Here is a 20636-nt window from a genome sequence, read left to right on the forward strand (position 1 = left end):
GCTGAGGAGAAGAATATGTATTCTACAACTGTTGGATGAAATGTTCTGTAAATGTCTGTTAGGTCCATTTGGTCTATAGCGATTTTTTTTCTTGATTTTCTGGCTAGATGATCTTTCCAACGCTGAAAGTGGGGTATTGAAGTCCCTGGCTGCTACTATATCAGGATCTCTCTCTCTCTTTAGCTCTAATAATATTTGCCTTATATATCTGGGTGCTGCAGTGTTGATTGCTATATCATCTTGCTTAATTGACCCCTTTGTCATTATATAATGACTTTCTTTGTCTTTTTTGTACAGTTTTTGTCTTGAAATCTATTTTATCTGATATAGAGATACCTAATTCTGCTCTTTTTAGGGGGATTTTATTTGCATGGAATACCTTTTTCCATCCTTAAGACTCTCTTATGTGTTTTTAAAATCATCTTCAAATAGTGTCTTAGTGAAATTTATAGTCATTCATATCATTATTTCTTTATGGAGAAGATTTGTGTCCATTAGTTTTAGAAGATGATAAGATACAATGAGATTCTTATATAATTTGTCATTGATATGTAAACATTTTACTGAAAAAAAATGCATAGATTTGGAGCCTTCCATTGTTTTTCTCCTCCTCCTTCTCCTCCTTGCTTTTCCCTGCTCCTTCCTGTTTTTTGTAGTGGGAACATTTTGTTCTATTAAATCAAACTATGCTCCTTAGTTCTTCAGGAACACATACCATATTAATCCGTTTTCACATGGCTGATAAAGACATATCCAAGACTGAGTAGTTTGTAGAGAAAAAGAGGTTTAATGGACTCACGTTCCATGGGGCTGAGGAGGCCACACTATCATGGTAGAAGGTGAAAGGCAGACAAGGAAAAAAATGAGATCAAAGTGAAAGCAGAAACTCTTTACAAAAACATCAGATCTTCATCAACTCACTATCCCAGGAACAGTATGGGGTAAACCACCCCACATGATTCAATTATTTCCCACTGGGTCCCTCCCACAACATGTAGGAATTAGGGGATCTACAATTCAAGATGAGATTTGGATGAAGATTTAGATGCGACCATATCGCATACTATTCAAGAGGTTGCATTTTGACAGTCAGTCTCTTTATTGTCTTTGGTCAATCATCAGTAAAGACAAAGAAAGATTGTCTTTACGTCTGTATTTAGAGAGAGCTTCTTATGCTTGACCTGTACCTCACTAATTAATTTTACAACATTTTCAAGTCTACTATGTACTGTTGCCAGCATGGCTTTCAATTTGGTGACCTTATATTTCATTTGTATGTGGTCTTTCTTTATCTCATCCCATTACCTACTTATAATTTCATCTACTATTAGTTTATAAATGTATATTATCTTCTTTTACATGATTAAGTTCATGAATCTGATTTTTGAAGTTTTTATTCTGCTGTTTTATATAGCACATTTATCTAAGTGGAAGACCTTTCTTCTGTGCCTTTAGGTAATTGCTTGTACACGTCTATGCTTCAGGGTTTTTAATAGGTCATGTGTTGAATGGTCTCTGTTTACACTATCCATACACAAAAGGATTCACAAAGGCCAAGGATTGAAGCATATTCCAAATGCTTGAATAACCATAGGCTCTGTCAAAGATCAAGGTAGGGCTCTCTCATAGCATTCCAGGAAATCACCCAGTTCCAGAGCAGACAAGCAAAGGTACTCAATGTAATGTGAGCTGAGAGAACCTTTGAGGATGAATGAATTAAGGACAACAGTGAGGAATGTGACCATGGAAGTTACACTAATGTTCAGTCTTAAGAGGCAGCACCCCCTCACCTGACTCCCTCTTGCATTAACCCCACAAGACCAATCAGTTCTGTCATAGGGTCAAAACTGAAAGGGTCTGGTTGAGTGGGCTGGAGGAAGCAAAAGCAGAATAGAGAGCATCTTTTTCCATACTTTGTTCTCTCTACCTGGTCCATCCTCAGCAAGGGACAGTCAGCAAGGTTACTCCATGCTGATAGCAGCAGGCTGGTTTCCTACTGGAGCCACTAGGAAACCTTCTTCCTCCACCCTTCTTTCTTCACCGTTGTCCCAAGTCAGTGTGGCTCTCATTACTCCAGATAATGGGCCTCTGTGGTGAAAAATGTTTGCCTACTTCCTGGGCCAGTTCTTTTCCTTGTGGACATGGCAGTCTGCTGGTCATCAGTGACGTTCTCACTTGGCTCCATGGAAGTGAATTTGGCAGAAATCCTTCAAGTTTCTGGTACGTGGTTACTTTTTACCATTAATTTCTGGTACTGATGTAGAGGCTGCTATCTGTACAGACTAAGGCTACTTGCAGTGAGATGATGGTAGAGGAGGGTTCAAGGCATCAGTGCCTTCATTGCCATCTTGTCTTGAAGTACAGCTAATTGCATTTTGTGATGTGGCTCTTTTGGGCTTAGTCTGAACGCCTTTATTCAAGACTCACTTTCATGTTAGTGATAAATCATTATCCATATGTAATGGGTACATGTGCCTCTCTTTTTCCTTTCTTTTCCAGCCAAGTAGTGACTCACCAAAAAAAGTTGAGAATCCCTTGAATTAGGATATTTAAGTCTAAAAGTGGATGAGAACTTTATGAGACTCTTATATGTAAATATTATTAAGATTTATAAATCGACTCTAGAAACTAGAACAAAATAAACAAGCACTCATTTGTTTTTCTAAATCCAGTCCAATCCTAAGGCCCTCCTGTCTGCACATATTGGGACTCTCCTCCCCACCACCACCTTCCCATTTGGTGAAAGGGTGTGGTCCTTGGTCTCTGGTGGTTCCCGTGGTTACTGATGCACTTCCTGTCAGGAAGCAATGGTTGGTGCAATGCCATCTGTCAAACACTGCTCTTGTGATGGGCCACACAGATGTCCCTCGAGGTGTTCCTCTCACCAACTGCAGGCTTAGCCACACACTGCTGCTTTCGAGGCCACAGAACTTAATGATCAGTCACCAGAGATAGCTGTGTGCAAGTTCTCTGCCAGCCCCAGGTGGAAGGTTTTCTAAGAAAGGTGGAGTGGCTGTATTTTTATATTCAATTCAACAAACGTTTATTGAAAGCTGCCTATAGGCCAGGCACTGTGACAAGATTTGAGGATTTAAAGATGAATCACAATTTCTGTTGCCAAAAATGTATAATCTCGGTGGGGTAGAAGTGGAATGCATATAAACATAATAATCAGTATTACAAATCAGAATTTGATAAACACCCTTAGAGACTGTGCAAAGGAAGGATGTTTGCAGTGTGTCTTCTTCCAGAATGTAACTTGAATCTGTACTTGGCTGCATCTCTGCTGATTCTGCCCTGTCGGAGGCACCATCCTTTCTCTCCTGGAGAACTTAGGGTTTCCTCACCATTCCTCTGCCATTGCACCCCTGCCGACATGGCATGTTCTCTGTACATACAGCAGTCTCAGTGATATTGGTGATTCCTTTAAAAAGCAAATCAGGGCTGGGTATGGTGGCTCATGCCAGTAATCCCAGCACTTTGGGAAGCCAAGGAGGGAGGATCACCTGAGATCAAGAGTTCAAGACCAGCCTGGCCAACATGGTGAAACTCCATCTCCACAAAAATACAAAAATTAGCCAGGCATGATGGTGAGTGTCAGTAATCGCAGCTACTCAGGAGGCTGAGGCAGCGAATCACTTGAACCCAGGAGGCAGAGGTTGCAGTGAGCTATCACGCAATTGCACTCCAGCTTGGGCAACAAAGTGAGACACTGGCTCATAAAAAACAAAAAAAAGCAAATCAGGCCTGTAATCCCAGCACTTTGGGAGGCCAAGGTGAGAGGATAGCTTGAGCTCAGAAGTTCAAGACCACCCTGGATAGCATAGTGAGACCCCCATCCCTACCAAAAATACAAAAAATTAGCCGGGCATGGTAGCACATGCCTGTAGTCCCAGCTACTCAAGAGGCTGAGGTGAGAGGATGGCCTGAGCCCGGGAGGTGGAGGTGGGGGTTGCAGTGAGCTGAGATTGTGCCACTATACGCTAGCCTGGGTGACAGAGCAAGCCTCGACTCAAAACAAAACAAAACAAAACTTAAAAAAAAAAAAAAAAGCAAATCAGAACCTACCACACTTCTGCTTAAACACTGCAGTGGCTTCTCACTGCATTTAGAATAAGATTCAAACTCCTGACTATGGCCTGAAAGGCTGAGTATGATCTATCCCCACCTACCTTTCTAACCTTCCCACTTCCCCACTTCCTCTCCCTCAGGCTCTCCAGGCCTGTTTCCTCTCCCATCTCTTGACTGGGCCCTTCTCATTCTCCAGATGGCCCGAATGAGGCCTCTTCAGAGAGGTCACCCAGTCTGCCCCTTCAGGCTTCCCATCCATTATTTTTTCTCAACATCCTTTGGTTTTTTTCAAGGAACCCCTCAAATTTGTGATGATGTATTTATCTGTTTAGTTGTTTCTTTCCACCTGACTGCGAACCACCCCCGGCTTGCTTTTCACTGTACACCTATAGGCCTGGCACTCATTCAGTGCTTAGCATATAATTTTTAAATTAAGACTGCCTTAGTCCCACAGGTGGAGAACGATTTCAGCAGGTGAGTTAAGGGCACGAGGAAAGGGCCTTTGAGCAGAAGTAATGACATAGGCAAATTGTCAAAGGAGAGGCTCCCTGGTGTATTTGTAGAAGAAAGTAGACCCGTGTGTCTGAACCCAGCACAGTTCACTTATGATGGTTTTTAAATCCGCCCTGGAATTTTCATGCATCTTTAAAATTTTTGGTTTAGTTTTTCAAAAAATAAATGAAGTCTTTTCTTTATTTTTTCAATGAGGGCAATGTTTATTAAGAACAGCACATAAGGTAGTAAAGAAGGTTGGTTTCTAATCTTGGTTCATCTCCCCAACTGACCTTGAGTTTTAAAAACAGAGAGAGCACGCTCTTGTGTGGGTCTCCACTGTCATAGAGCCCTGGTGAGAATCATGAGCAGATGTAGTAAAAAGTACTTCTTTCATATCAGCAGGTGGTTCTGTAGTATTTGCATCCATAGACTTCTATGCAGCATCCTTTCTGTTACTTACTCTTTTCTTTTTTAATCAAAACAGTCCATTGAAAAAATAATATTGATTACAACAATGAAATCTGTTGATTTAAATGGTGGAACACAATGTTATCCTGGAGATATAATTCTGTGAAGTTTTGATTCAGGGAAAGTCCAACCCAGCCCTTGCATCTCTTTCCCAGCTCTGGATCCATTCTTTATTCCAGCTGAGATGTTTATTTTATGTATGAAACAGCTCCCATCTACCTACAACTGCTGATTAAAAGCTCAGAATAATGAAATCTGCTCCGTCGAAACTTGACTGTTGGCTATAGTTATTATGCAACTCTTAACATTTTTCTTTTGTTCCTGTCAATAAAATAAAATTCTCAGTTTTTTATTTCAGAGCTAACTCTTCAAATACACTAAAATTTGTTGCACTCGTATTTTCTAATGGCTGAGCTAAATTACTTCTTAAAGTTAAGATTATATGCTTTTGGGAGGAATAAGAAAATGTAGTGTCTGTGCAATAGCATCATTCAGACTGTCTGTGAACAGCTAAATGGAGATAAGAGTACAAAGGTCACTCCATGGGCCTTCAATTTTTGTTTTTAAGCAGACTGCTCACCATGCCTTGATAGAAATAGCAAATATAGGGCCAGGCGTGGTGGCTCACGCCTGTAATCCCAGCACTTTGGGAGGCCGAGGCGGGCGAATCACCTGAGGTCAGGGAGTTTAAGTCCTGACCAACATGGAGAAACTCCATCTCTACTAAAAATAAAAAATTAGCCAGGCGTGGTGGCAGATGCCTGTAATCCCAGCTACTCGGGAGGCTGAGGCAGAATTGCTTGAATCTGGGAGGCAGAGGTTTGTGGTGAGCTGAGATTGTGCCATTGCACTCCAGTCTGACAACAAGAGTGAAACTCTATCTCCAAAAAAAAAAAGGAAAGAAAGAAAAAGAAAAGAAATAGCAAATATAACAAGAGACATAGCGTAAATGATAAGATGCAGCATATCCCAATGCCTGGATGATTCGCAGCTATTAGGAGACCCCTAGTGGGGTTTCTTAGGCAAATGATAACTCTTTTCCTACCCACTCATCTTGATTTCTGAGTTTCTCATGTTAGAGGAGTCTTGCATGCTTGCCTGAAATCAGTTAGTGGCCCTACGCTGAAGTGCGCCTATCTGAGCAAACAAGTACATCAGCCACAGTGCTCTGAGTTATGGAGTTATGGGGGCAGAACTCTAGAGGTCTTCCAGGTGTCTTATAAATGAGGGAGTGGGCATGCACCGAACTTCTTGGGAGTCTGTTTCATAAGAGAGGGACAGAACATCATGAAGGTCATCAAGGCAAAGACTGAAGGTTGGGTTGAGGTACCACCAAAGGGAGGTGATGTGAAGAGAAGACCAGAACAACTAAGGTCACATTTGGCTCTGTCCCTATTTTTCCGATGGGTGGCCCTCAGAGAGAGTCACCATTAAATTAGGGGACCTTTGGACCAGAGGGGTAGTCAAGAAAGGCTTTGCAGTAAAAGGGTGTTGTATAAGCATATGTTCCAAGCACTTTAGCAAATAGCTGTACCCCACAAACACTTGATGATTTGTTAAGTGTATGAAAGGGGCATTTTGAAGGTATAACCAACACACACACATGCACACAAATTCACAAGCTACCATTCCATGATTTGTTAATACAGGAAAAAAATGTGTGTATGGATGCGTGTACATTTGTTTTTGTTTGTCGTTGCTTCTCCTAGAACTCTTTATTGATACAGAGAAAAAAATAAATTAGTTTATGAGGCAGAGGATTGTTAGGAAACCTTTCCAGAGGATGTGATCTCTGAGTAAGGTTTTAAGGAATGACTAGAATTTGCAAGACAGACAAGGAATGGAAGAGGGTTGGCAAGAGGGAGTAGTGTGTCTGTAGGCACTGAGATAGTGCTACAGGGTGAATGTCCGTATCCTCCCACAATTCATATGTTGAAGCCCTAACCCCCAATGTGATTGTATTAAGAGGTGGGGCGTTGGAGAGGTAATTAGGTTTGGATAAAGCCATGAGGGTGGAGCCCCATGATGAGATTAGTGTCCTTTTAGGAAGAGGAAGAGACACCAGAGCTTTCTGTCTCTGCCTGTCATGTGAGGACATCACAAGAAGACAGCTGCCTACAAGCCAGGAAGAGAACCCTCACCAGAACCTAGCCACACCAGCACCCTGCTCTCAGACTTCCGGCCTCCAGAACTGTGAGAAATGAGTTTCTGTTGGCTAAGCCACCTAGTCTTTGGTATTTTGTTATGGCAGCTGAAGCTGACTAAGGGGGTAGTTAGAAAAGCTTTTTAGAGGGTATTAGGAAGGCTTTTGTGACAGAGCTGCCACAGTAGGATATCTGAATAAGGTTTTAAAGAATGAATAGAATTTGCCAGGCATACAAGGAATGGAGGAGAGTTGGCAAGAAGGAAAGGTGTATATAAAGGTAACAAAAAACATTTAGAATTTGAGAAAGTCATTTTGTGTGGCTGAAGTGTGCTATGTTAGTTTCTTATTGCTGCTGTAACAAACTGTCAAAACTTAGGAGCATAAAACAAAATATATTTTCTTATAGTTCTGAAAATCAAAGGCCTGTCATGGGTCTCACTGAGCTTGAAGTGTTGGCAGGCTGTGTTACTTTGGGGGGCCTAGGGGAGAATCTGTTGCCTTACCTTTTCTAGCTTCTATGGATCACATACATTACCTGGCTTGCAACCCCTTCCTTCAGCTTCAAAGCCAGCAGTATAGCATCTTCATGTTTCTCTCTGACTCTGACTTCCTGCCTACCTCTTCCACATTTAAAGGACCACTGTGATTGTGTTGCACCCACATAGATAGTCCAGGATAATCTGCTTATATTAAGGTCAGCTGACTAGCAACCTTAATTTCATCTGCAACCCTATTCCCTCATGCCATGCAATGGAACATATTCACAGGTTTCTCGGATTCCATGGACATATTCAGGGAGGCTATTATTCTGCATACCACATATACAATGCAAGACATTGAGGGTGACCGTAAAGAGTAAAGATGGCATGACCCATCAACCCTAGGTGGAAAAGATCATCCATTCAAAAGGGACCATCATCTGACATTTAAAAATAAATAGAGGAGTGAAGGTACTGGAGATTTTCATAAGGTATAATGGGTGTGTTTCTGTTGACTATTGGTTCATAAACCCAAAACTTGGTGGCTTAAAACAGTAATGATTTATGATTTCTCAAGATTCTGAGGGTTGGCTGGTGATTCCACTGCTGGTTTCACCTGGGCTCATTCATAAACTACATTCAGCTGTAGGGTTGGCCGAGCTGGAAGGTCCAAAATGACTTTGCATTATCTGGCACATAGTGACAGCCATTGGCAGGGCTGCCTCAGTGGTTTTCAATGTGAATTCTCATCCCCTGCTGGGCTAGGCCAGTTTCCTTACATGGCGGGCTTGTGGCAGCATTCCAACAGCAAGAAGGTAGAACTGCAGGGCCTCTGGAGACCTGGACTCTAGACCTCACGCAGCATCACCTCCACTGCATTCTTTTGGGCCAAGCAGTCAGAAGCTTAGCATTAATTCAAGAGGAAGGGAAATAGATTTCACCTCCTGATGGGAGTTGCTGCCGTGGCCTTATTTCATCCAGCACAGGCTGTACAGGTAGGAGTTTTTGTTCTGAGAGTGGAATTTTGAAATTTGGGATTTCAGAGGTAAAATGTTTCTGGATGACAACAATATCCAGCACGTGTCCAAAAGGAGATGGATGGCTCAAGTAGAATGTGGTAAAGATCACTGCCACTGAAGGAGAGAAGAAATGGTGAGGCTAGGATATGGGCTGCACCATCCTGTGGGCCCAAGAACACTGTGTGGGCAGGGAGTGTGGAGGAGTGGCATGAAATCCAGGAGATGACAGCAATAATAGCGGGCAGGTATGAGATGATCAGACCAGATGGGGTGATTCTGTAGACCATGAAGAGCATGATCACGCTTTTCTAGGTCAGCCTTGTGAGTGGTGGGGACCAGAACTACTCCACCATGCCTTTAACTTCCCCACCTGCACGGTCTTTTTTATTTAACAGTTTTTCAAATAAACTTGTCCCTTCTGATTTCTGAATACTGTGCAAGTGGATTCATCAGTTATTGGTGAAAATATGAAATAACGTTCAAGTCAGTTTTGAGTAAGATGACGGAACTGCCATGGTAGCAGATTACCAGTGTCCATTCTTTCAAGCTTTTCTTTTTTTTTTCTGCCTTCCTTGTCTCCTCAGGTATGTATCTAAGTATGAGAGGGTCTCCACATCGATCAGCAGGATTTATAGTGGTGACATTTATTAATAGTGTTAAATGAATAATACTTATTACTCTCATTCTAGGTAAATAAAAATCAGAAACCAGACAGTCATTATCCAGATGGTCCTAAGAGTACACTCAACCACCAGAATGCTAGATATGAATAAATTAGAGCCTGTAACAAGTGGAGAAGGATAAAATTGCATATTTTTATAATTACTACCATAATATAATGTTTCTGTGTTTATGTGTAACAAATGAACAAATGATTTACAACAATGCAACTGTAGCATGAGTTTCCATCCTTAGCTGTGACTTCACATTCTTAAAATGCTTTTTAGAATACCACAAGAGACATTTCTATTCCAAATAAAAGATTTTCAGTATTTGGAAATTCAGTGAATGCTTCCTGGAAATTCCATATCTGCAGCAAGTGATCTGGGCCATGAATATTTAACTCTGCCCGGCCTTTTATTTTCCCTTACATATTATCCATTTCGCACAAGGGTCAGCACCTTTGGCAGTCACTTTGGTCTCGAGCAGACTGTTAGGGATTAGAGGACCCACGGATGTTATTCTCACCTTTGACACAGAAATTCTTCTTAGGACTACTCATGAAATGTGTCTAAAAATAAGTGAAGTAATGATAGTTTTTGTAATCATAACCTTAATACGAAACTAGAAGGGCTTCTGTTACTCTCGAAGTCATCTTCAGTGAAAGCGACAGCCATTTCATCAGTGCTGCTATGATTCAACTTATTTGGGGGATTCCTTCTTGGGGGCTGCTAGCAGGGCTAGTTTGCAAGCCTACCAGAAAATCAATTCTGTATTATTAGTGTCCTATTCTCCGTTTTTACCAAGTCTAAACATTCTCCCAAATTTTAGGGATTGGCTCTATATGACATTTATCTATCAAAAAATAAATAAATAAATAAAATTCACCCTTAAAAGAGTAAGGTTTCCCACCACTGAGGACATTTAAAGTAATGAACCTCCATTTCCAAAGTTGTGAGACTCCAACTAGAATCTGTTTTTCTGATTCCAGCTACTACCCCATGCTAATGTAACCAGAAACTTCTCAAAGGGTGTTAAGTATTACCATTTTTATTCTGGAATTTAGAAATGCCTCAGGCAAGCATTTTTAACACAGCTTTCCGACTCTATTATCTTTTCATTAACTGTGACCTCTTCCCCGCCCTCTCCACACCCAAAACTTTTTCTGTCTTCTTTGCTTAAGATCAGCTACACCACGTCTTGTTTCTGTGTTCTTTCATTTTCAGTGAGTTACTGTTTGGTTAATTCTTCCAAGTTGTATCCTTTTTATAGAACTTTGTCATTATTAGGTTTATGAGTTTGCATCTAATTGTGGCCTTCCACCTGACTCAATTTTGTCATCTGAATGCATTTGTCTTCAGTATCATGATTATAATTTTTGAAACCATCAGCGTGTCAGATACTGCACTGAGGACTTAATTCATCAGTTTATATAATCCTCACAACAACCTTAGGAGATGAGTATCATCATGATTCCCACTTAACAGATGAGGAGACTGAGATTCAGAAAGTACAAACAACTTGCCCAAAGTCCAATGACTGGAAAAGGGGGGAGCTAGGATTCAAACTCACATCCTTCTAAGGCAAGGTTTCACAACCGCAGCCCTGTAACATTTGGGGCTGGGTAATTCTTTGTTGTGGGACATTGTCCTGTGCATTGCAAAATGTTTAGCAGCAGCATCTCTGATCTTCTACCCACCAGAAGCAGAACTCCCTCCACTAACTGACAACCAGACACGTCTCCAGATACTGCAGAGTGTTCCCTGGGATTTGTTTAGGACCCGCCAATCTAACACCAAATTCATGCTTTTGCTATGTTACACTGTTAGACGGGTAACTAAGAAAACCATAGAAGTTTAAAACTAAATTTGCAAGAAATCAATTTTAGGAGTCACCATGCCTGGTTGATCATCAGAATTGGAGATTTTTAAAGACTCCTTTTCCCCACCCAGGATGTTCAGGATAAGTATTTGTCAGGCGGACAGGTATCTGACTGTTTTAAGCCTCTCCATGGTGTAGGAATTACAGATCCAATCCTAACCTAAGCACACATCTGTTCCTTGAATCACTCTACTCCATTCCTGCCAAATTGTTCTCCAGCCTCAGCTTTAACACGTCTTGTGATGGCGTTACAGTCGACAGTTCCATACCCTTCACTTTCTGAGACAGCCCATGTTCCAATAGTCGTAACTGTGAAAAATAATTCTTCTTAATATTCTTTCTCTATATCCCTGTCAATGCCCTTAATCTCATGTTATCCAAGTTATTGTTTTTCTCAAATCAGATGAATTAAACAAACACTTGAGTCCCAATTATGTATTAGGCTTTACTCTGAACAGTTTCTTTACCATAGCCATTAAAATCTTTACTGACTCCTTAAAAATGACTGTCCACCCACTTTTTTCAGTTTAACAATGGACTTCCATTGCTTGTCAGCCTTTTGACTAAGATCAAGTGTAGTATCTGTTCTTATTACAATAGACTCCCTCGAAAAGGCAATTATAATTAATTAAAATATTAAACTCATACATGGCTGGCCTCGTACCCAGCTGCTACTGGTAAGCAGTCTGCACCCCTGTTTGTGAAGGGTCCTGTCCCTGGGGAGACCAAGCTGGCAGGTGCTTTTTTTCTTCCTCTTGGCCTCTCATCAGCAACCCTGTTTAAACCTTCTTGGATGATTTCAGGAAGATTCCAAAGTAACTCTCCTGGTAAAATTATTCTTTGCCATATGTTCCAGATTTCTTAATGAAAACACGGAAGATAATTTTTTTGAATCTTATTATGGGCCCTCTTAAGAATATCTTTTTTTGTGGCTGGGCACGGTGGCTCACGCCTGTAATCCCAGCATTTTGGGAGGCCAAGGTGGGGAGATCACTTGAGATAAGGAGTTTGAGACCAGCTTGGTCAACATGGCAAAACCCCATCTCTACTAAAAATATAAAAAGTAGCCAGGCATGGCGGTGGGCACCTGTGATCCCAGCTACTCAGGAGGCTGAGGTAGGCGAATCGCTTGAACCCAAGAGGCAGAGGTTGCAGTGAGTGGAGATTGCACCACTGTGCTCTAGCCTGGGCGACAGACTGAGATTCCATCTCTCTCTCTCTCTTTCTCTGTCTCTGTCTGTCTCTGTCTCTCTCTCTCTCTATATATATATATATATATATTTTTATGAATTTTGAATTTGATTTAATACAAATAAATATGTTAATTTGATTAAATTTAGACTTACAGTTTACTCTTCTTTGCCGTCAGGTAGTCTTTCAGCCTGCACTTTTGATTATTCTCTAAGTCCCCATAATAGTTTTGAACCTATAGAAAACTGCTTTTCAACAACAGATATTGGCTAATGGGCAATATTGTGATGAAGTAGATGCTAGCATTGCCAAGGCTGCCTATTGCCCCAGTGTTGATGTTTAGCCCTACAGGTGACCGGACTTGCTAGCAGGCCAACGTGAGTAGCCAGTAGGCTATAAATGTGTGCCAGCTGTCCCGACAGTGGCTGAATGGAGTTCCAGTAGGCAGGCTGTGTTTAGAGAAAACCAAGAAGAAAATAACATGTTAACGGGAATAAACCGTTTGGGGTCAAAATAACAGTCCCATGTTTTTGTACTTGTGTGAGATATAAAAAGAAAACTTGAGTGTCAATTAGGCTTAGTATGAACTTCCAAACATTCTTGCCCGTGCTTGTGCACCTCCAAGGAAGTGGCTGGACGAAGGCAAAACTCCCCGAACGTCTCACGTCTTCGATTGCTCTGGAAAGCCTTGGTGTCCTTACTGCGGTGTTCGCTCTCTCCTTCCAGAGTTTTATAAATGGACGCTGACATGGACTACGAAAGACCCAACGTTGAAACCATCAAGTGTGTGGTCGTGGGTGACAATGCCGTGGGAAAGACGCGCTTGATCTGTGCCAGGGCGTGCAATACCACGCTCACGCAGTATCAGCTGCTGGCCACCCACGTGCCAACCGTGTGGGCGATTGACCAATACCGCGTGTGCCAGGAGGTAAGATGCACAGAGTGTCTTTAGCATCCCTAGGGCACATCATTGCTGGTTACCAGTCTGATTTTTTCAAGGAGGAGCGTGGGTAAATTGCACATTCAAAACAAAACTAACCTTTTTAGTGCCACAAAAGAAAACAAAAGTAAAATGCAAACCGGAGACTATGGCTCTGGGTATCCTGAATGAGGGTTGAGACAGGTGGTTCCAAAAAGGGAATTAAGACTTAGCTTAAATCCCATTAGATAGAATAAGGAAACTTAATGCAAGTGAATTGAGGGGCACTGAGGGTGCTGACTTGAACATGCTTCTCCTGGGGAACTTCTTACTGACACTGAGCACAGATGCCGTCTCTCTCTCTCCTGCAGGTTTTGGAGCGTTCTCGGGATGTTGTTGATGAAGTGAGTGTTTCCCTCAGGCTTTGGGATACTTTTGGTGATCATCACAAAGACAGACGCTTTGCATATGGCAGGTAAACCAAGACAAGTACAGTGCGGTTGAGCTTGAGTGCAATTTCCTTTTCAAAACCAGCAGCTGGTTCACAAATCAACAAAAACCACATCATATGGCCTTGAAATGTGTTGGGTTCTGCACTGTGTCTAAGAAAAGAAAAAAGAAAAAAAAAAAGAATGGTATTGTTTCCTGAAGTCAAGAAAAGCAGCATGCCCTGCCAATGAGGAAGTACTGTGTTGAAAACAAGCAGTGGTCAAGCTGGAAGGTTTGCTAGATGAGGATTCTGTAACACCCTCCAACTGCAGGCTGCTTTGATTGCTGGTTCTCTGAGTAACACTTCACTTGCCTTCTGTTAGAATGTTTTATGTTATTTTGGCACTCAGTCACCCTACTTCAGAAGGACTCTTTGGTCTTTTCATGACCATATTGGCAGAGTCTAATGTTATTTGCTTTGGGTTTTGTGTTATCTAAAAAGTCTGTTATTTTTATTAGAAGGTCATTTTTAAAAAGAAAGAAAAACATCCCTGAAGTCCTTTGCAAGACATATTTCCAAAATGAACGGAAACACTAATGTTTACTTTTTATTTTTAAAAAAAGGAGAAAAAAATCTAGTAATGGGAAAACTCCTCTAAAAGGACATTAATATGGGTAGGAACATGGTCAAAGTGCCTTAAAATATTTAGCAACCTCTGCTTGCCACCATAACTTAACGTCTCTCTCAATGAAAGGGTTATAGCTATTAAAATCTGGATTAGTGGAGACTTTCTTTTTGCCACTTAATTATAAATGAACACATTTCATTTTAAGTGTAGAATGTAGATATCATGGCCTTGTTGTCTCTTTTTAACATTAAACATCATGTTACCTTACAGGATTTTATTAGTTAGGAACTCCAAGCACATGAATTACTCCTTGGTATCGAGATAAGCATTTCTGAAGATTCTTCTATTTCTCCAAGCCAGTAGCTCTCTGAACAGACTTTTATTGTCATTTATCTAAGTGGCCTAAAATAATGAATAAACTGCTGAAAGAGTTTGCCCTATTCCTAGGAATTATTTCACACACTGAAAGAATCTGTGACTTAGACCACTTTTTTCAAGGGGACTCAGAAAGAGAGATATGGAAGCAAAACACGGTTTTAATGTCCGCTTGGTAACAAGGACTTTTGAACTTAATATCCGACATCATAGATAGTTTTCTTTTCCTTGAATTTCCTGGATTTTTTTTTCTTCCTGTAATGTTCTTGATTGTTATCTTAGTTGCCGTTTTGCTTTTTTCTTTTGTCCAATTGTTCTACGTGTAAAAATAACAATTATAAATGAACCTGCTTGTAACTGCTGGGCAGTCAGGTTTGTAACCCCTGTGGTTTTGAGGAAGCTTGATTTGATGACTTTAGGCAGTGTAAGGATAAATACAATAGATTTCAAAGGACTTTTTTATATCCCCACTTCTAAAACGGTGTTGTGAAAATGATGAGCCTGATGATGAGTTAATGGAAATATTTGGGTTTAGACTCTAGAAACTATTTCAACAGCTCAGTGATTTGTTGCCACTAGAAATGTATGCATTTGTCAATACCTGTGGAAAAAAAAAGTACCACGGAAAAAAAGAGAAAACAACAACAATGAAATGTATTCATTTCAAACAATGAATTTTAACATGACCCCTCAGCGTAAAGCTGGTGCGGTGGTAATAAAAGGGCTGCTTCATTATCTTGTGAGATTCCTGCATAGCGTTTATTTAATGGCACAATGGCCTTCGTAGATCCACACTGGGCCCTGTCCAGCTCCCTGACATAGCTGGAGTCATTTTACAATACAACATGCCATACCTGCGTGTGTGTTCCCGCCCAACAAAAATAAGCTGCTCTTTCCTGTGACTCCATCAGTTCAAAGTGCTTTGTTCTGCTCCCTTGTCTGTAACATTTGGTTCTGTCAACTGTAACCCATTATCCCTTTGGTAGAAACAGGAAGTGCTCCCCCAAGCCAACTTTGATTCTCTGAGGAACATAGAGGGGCTTCAGGAACACTCCCGTGTTTCTGGCCACGTTCTCCTTGGGGCCTCACTTTGTGTGCATGTTTGTACCTTGTATTTCCTCTGTCTTTTCCAATTCCTCACAGCCTCCAGGTGTCTTGACACAGACCCCACATCTAGTTAAAGAACAAAAACCAGAGCTGCTCTCTCTTGCACTCCAGCATCTTTCTGTAAATGCTAAATATGTAAGATCACATTGACGTAATGCCAAAAAAAAATTACATTTTTATGGAAAAACCTGAGAGAAGTAGTTCTTTTATTCACTCTAGGTCCCTGACCAGTACATTTCCCTGCTCTGAGAGAGCTGTTTAATTTCTTAATGACTTCAAGTTTTACCTTTATATCATTCGTGAAGGCGAGGAATCATAATTATAGCTTCTGACAATGTTTGTTTTGCAAACCTGTTTTGTGACTGACATTTTTACTATACTTAGTGAGAATTACAATTCAGTGGGATGTACTCAGACATAAACTTTGAGGCATGTGAAATACATTCCCTATACTTGGAAATGTATTTGAAACCTTTTTAGAATAATTAATTTGATTCTTGTGGTGACAGTGAGAGAAGCCAGATTGAAACCAACATGTCTTAGACCTTGCCTTCGGTTTCCTCTGCTTCATAGCAAAAGATAGTTAATAAGTTGCCCCTTAAACATTCTTTGTCATGGACAAGCTGTAGTTTGCAGAGAGGATTCTGTGGGATGAGGAGTTGTCAGTGGTAGGCAGTTGGCCAACTTGAATTTGCAATGTTCCTGATGTGGTATAACCACAGTGTTATTGCTCTCTTATGATTTAAATGGAACTATTCTACCCATTTTTTGCCAATTAGAATAAAATCTTCAATTTATCAAAAACCTGCTGTGTGCCAGTCAACACATTAGGTGCTTTGCCAACATTAGTTAATCCTTTCAGGAACTATAGGAGGCAGAGATGATCTTGGTGCTACCATTGAGTAAAGGGTTGAGTTCTTTTACTACCATAAATTTTCCCAACAACTGAGTCTCAGAGGCAGATTCAAAGTCACTCTGCCTGACTCCTGGCTCTCACTCTTTCCACTGTGCCAAGCTACCTCAACCTACTGGGACCCTACATTGGTGAGCTGGATTTCTATTTGCTCTTTTGGATTTGTGCAAAGATTGGAACTAGAAGAGATTTCAAAAGGTCATCTGGTTGACCCCATGTCTTCAGGAAGGGAAATCATCCATCTATCCAAAAAGAAGTATTGATAGGAGCCCTTCTATTCCATGGAGATGAAGGAAACAGAGTAGCATGAGCATTGTAATGCTCTGCACTTTGAAAACTGTCGACCCTCTCTTCTCTGGAGTGAGTAACTCCAGCTCTCTTATGGCCTTTTTCCCACCACCTACTTTATATCCACTTTTGGATGAACTTTTAAAGCTCTTTTCTGGATCTTTTAAAATGTCAGGAACAAAACCGTACATAGTAACCGTGACTTTGATCAGCTGCTCGTTTTTGGCAAGGAAAGCTCCTCTTCTTAAAGGGATGTCACTCAACTCAAGAGTTGTCTCCTGGAGCTCTTATGAGAATGAAATGTCCACATTTAGGGACTTAGCACTGAAAATATAGACAAACAGGATGGGCTCTGCCTTTATCAGGAATCTGGCCCTTCAGTCCCTGTATTAGTCAGTTCTCACACTGGTAATAAAGATGTATTTGAGACTAGGTAATTTATAAAGAAAAAGAGGTTTAATGGACTCACAGGTCCATGTGGCTGGGGAGGCCTCACAATCATGGCAGAAGGTAAAGGAGGAGCAAAGTCACATCTTACATGGTGGCAGGCAAGAGAGAGAGCATGTGCAGGGGAACTGCCCTTTATGAAACCATCAGATCTCATGATACTTATTCACTATCATGAGAATAGCATGAGAAAGACCTGCCCTCATGATTCAGTTACCTCCCACTGGGTCCCTCCCATGACATGTGAGAATTATGGGAGCTACAGTTCAAGATTTGGGTGGGGACACAGCCAAATCATATCAGTCCCTTTTGTCTAGTCATGCACAGGTAGATAATTACAGATTCTATTGGGTTTTTTTCCCCCTATAAAATTTCCTTCATTGATCTGCCTGCAGGTCAGAGAACCTCCAGACACTGAATAAAGCCTATGTTGCTGACAGTGATAACAACAAGTACTGTTTAATCAGGGCGCCCCATGCGCCAGCCCTGTGCTACGTGCTGCACGTGTCCTGTCCTGCTTCATTCTTGTGGCGAGCCCGCAAAATAGGCTCATTTCACAGTTGGAGAAATAGGCACAAAAAAGGGCCAAGGTCAGACAGCCTGGACAGAGTGGAGCTGGACTTTCCTCTTGAGTCTGTCTGACTCCAAAGCCCACATCTTCCCCATCCACCATGCTGTTGTAGCTGGTGATGATGGATGACAAAATTACTTGAAATTTCCTCCTGGTACAGTCCGAATCTTACACAGTCCCATGTGGACCCTGAAGACCAGCACTCACAATCTATTACCAGCTCTGATATTCCAGTGTTCCTCTTAAATTCTTTATTCCACAGCAAAGAACTTAATTCTCTATATGCATCCATAACTAGCTGAGCATGAGTCCTTTTGTTTTCGGTAAAAATGATACATCCAAGCAAACTTTCTGAGAGTGAATGGGAATCTTGGCATGTTTTCCCCAAATCATTTAACTAAAACATTCAGAACCACTGTACTTCCCCTTATCCCCAGCAATTTCTGGGCATATTTTCAGTCCAATTGGAACCCATTTATTATATAGCTTATTCTTACACACTGATTTTTCTCAAACGTTGTTAGTTCCTACGAGAAGTAAAGTACATGTTTTAAATCAGAACTATGGTTTCTGGGTGTCTAGTTTCATGTTGAAGTTACCTGTAATCAGACACGAATGAACACACCCCATTCTCAATGCACTGTTGAGGCCCTTTAAAAAATTCAGGACTGTAGTGACTGGTGTTTGTATCTTTGCCTGGGATTGGTTGTGCTTGTATTTTATGGCAAGGGAAAAAGTAAGGATCAGTGTATCTGTCTAGATAGAGCATTTTGAGTTAGCTCTTAATGTTCATAGCACATTCTAAAGGCTGGGCCAGAAGTAACATTGTAATGACGATGTTAGGATGGCAAATAGCCTGTTGCACAGTGAAACGTCAAGTGGACCAAGATGTGGACCAGGGCCAGGACTAGGGCATACTGAGGGAGTCACTTGTCTTGGGTGTAAAATGTAAATAATAATAATTTTAAAAAGACAGGATCACCATTGCTGTTTTTTTTCTCCTTCTGCCTCAGACACAATATGGCATTGTTACTGATGCTGACTATATTTAAAATTTTGATACTTTGTCCACCATGGATTTTTTGCCTCAATTTTTTTTTTTTTTTTTTTTTTTTTTTTTGAGAAGGAGTCTTGCACTGTTGCCCAGGCTGGTGTGCAGTGGCGCGATCTTGGCTTGCTGCAACCTCCGCCTCCCAGGTTCAAGCAATTCTCCTGCCTCAGCCTCCTGAGTAGTTAGGATTACAGGTGCCCACCACCACACCTGGCTAATTTTTTGTATTTTTAGTAGAGATGGGGTTTCACTGTGTTGGCCATGCTGGTCTTGAACTCCTGACCTTGTGATCTGCCCGCGTTGGCCTCCCAAAGTGCTGGGATTACAGGTGTGATCTACCGTGCCCAGCCTGAATTTTTTGTTTGTTTGTTTTTTTAAGTATTGTCTGGATCACTGAGGTTTTTTTGGTACCCTCTTACATTTTGCACTTGAAGCAAGTGCTTTGTTTTCTTCATTCAAGTCCTGGCCCTAATGGCAGACTTTATAAATAGATAGCAAAGTAACTAAGGGAAGAAAGTTAGTAATGCATGTGCTTTTTATGGAAAAGTAATCCAAACCACACTTTTAAATATATGGTAACAAGAGGTCTTGGAAAATTATCACTGGTTGTGTCTTAAAGACATTCAGTTCAGTGTGCCGCTGTAACAAAAAGAACTAAAAATTGCTCAGGTTACAGAAAAAAAGTAGAAAGACATGAAAGAAAAGCAGCAATTTGAACCAAGAGATAGAAATAGTTGTTCCCTAAGAGGTTAGGTTAAAACTGTTAGCTCTGCTATTTGAACAGAGCAGTCATTCGAATGTAAGAGTTCTGGAAGAGGTGAATCAGCCCATTTTAGCCCGTACCTAGATGACTCGGAGGCAGATGGTTCTCTGGCCCCACTCTGGTAAACACTGTCCTGGAATTTTCTGATGCTTGTTACCAAACCTCAGTCAGAAGGGAAGAATCTTTGATGATGAGAGACAGAGCTTTTGAGTAAGGGACGCCAAGCAAAAAAGAGCACATACTGTGTGATTCCATTTCTGTAACATCCTAGAAAATGCAATCTAATCTATAGTGACAGAAAGTAGATCTCCGGTTTCCTAGAGAAGAGGATGGTGGGGAGGGATGGATCACAAAGGAACATAAGGATATTTTAGGGGTGATGGAAATGTTTGTCATTTTGATCATGATGATGGCTCAGGGGAATACGTATGTCAAAATTAATCAAATTAAACAACAAATATGCAAATGTGGTGTATTTCCATTATATCTCAATAAAAATTCTTTAAGAAGAGAAATAGGCCGGGTGTAATGGCTCATGCCTATAATCCCAGCACTCTGGGAGGCTGAGGCAGGTGGATCACTTGAGGCCAGGAGTTCAAGATCAGCCTAGCCAACATGGTGTAACCCCATCTCCACTAAAAATACAAAAAAATTAGCCAGGTATGGTGGCACAGACCTGTAATCCCAGCTACTCTGAAAGTTGAGGTGGAAGAATCACCTGAGTGTGGGAGGTA

The 20636-nt window shown here is 41.2% G+C and overlaps 1 protein-coding gene and 1 pseudogene across 12 annotated transcripts in view; both read left to right on the top strand.

Annotated features, from left to right (window-relative positions):
• The window catches only part of RHOBTB1 (Rho related BTB domain containing 1), a 131057-nt gene that overhangs the window by 75365 nt on the left and 35056 nt on the right, over positions 1-20636 (top strand). For 11 of the 12 annotated variants that reach the window (XM_025397223.1, XM_025397216.1, XM_025397222.1 and 8 more), the window contains 2 exons: positions 13137-13338; positions 13701-13804. Coding sequence is in view for 6 of the 12 variants with exons in the window: in XM_025397216.1 (XP_025253001.1) it covers positions 13147-13338; positions 13701-13804 (296 nt within the window). In the remaining 6 variants the exon portion in view is untranslated. The remainder of the gene's footprint in view (positions 1-13136; positions 13339-13700; positions 13805-20636) is intronic. The other variant, XM_025397221.1, reaches the window with a different exon arrangement.
• Positions 11763-11916, top strand: LOC112632323 (annotated as a pseudogene).

The sequence above is a fragment of the Theropithecus gelada genome, chromosome 9, assembly GCF_003255815.1.
Source record: "Theropithecus gelada isolate Dixy chromosome 9, Tgel_1.0, whole genome shotgun sequence".
Taxonomy (NCBI): Eukaryota; Metazoa; Chordata; class Mammalia; order Primates; family Cercopithecidae; genus Theropithecus; species Theropithecus gelada.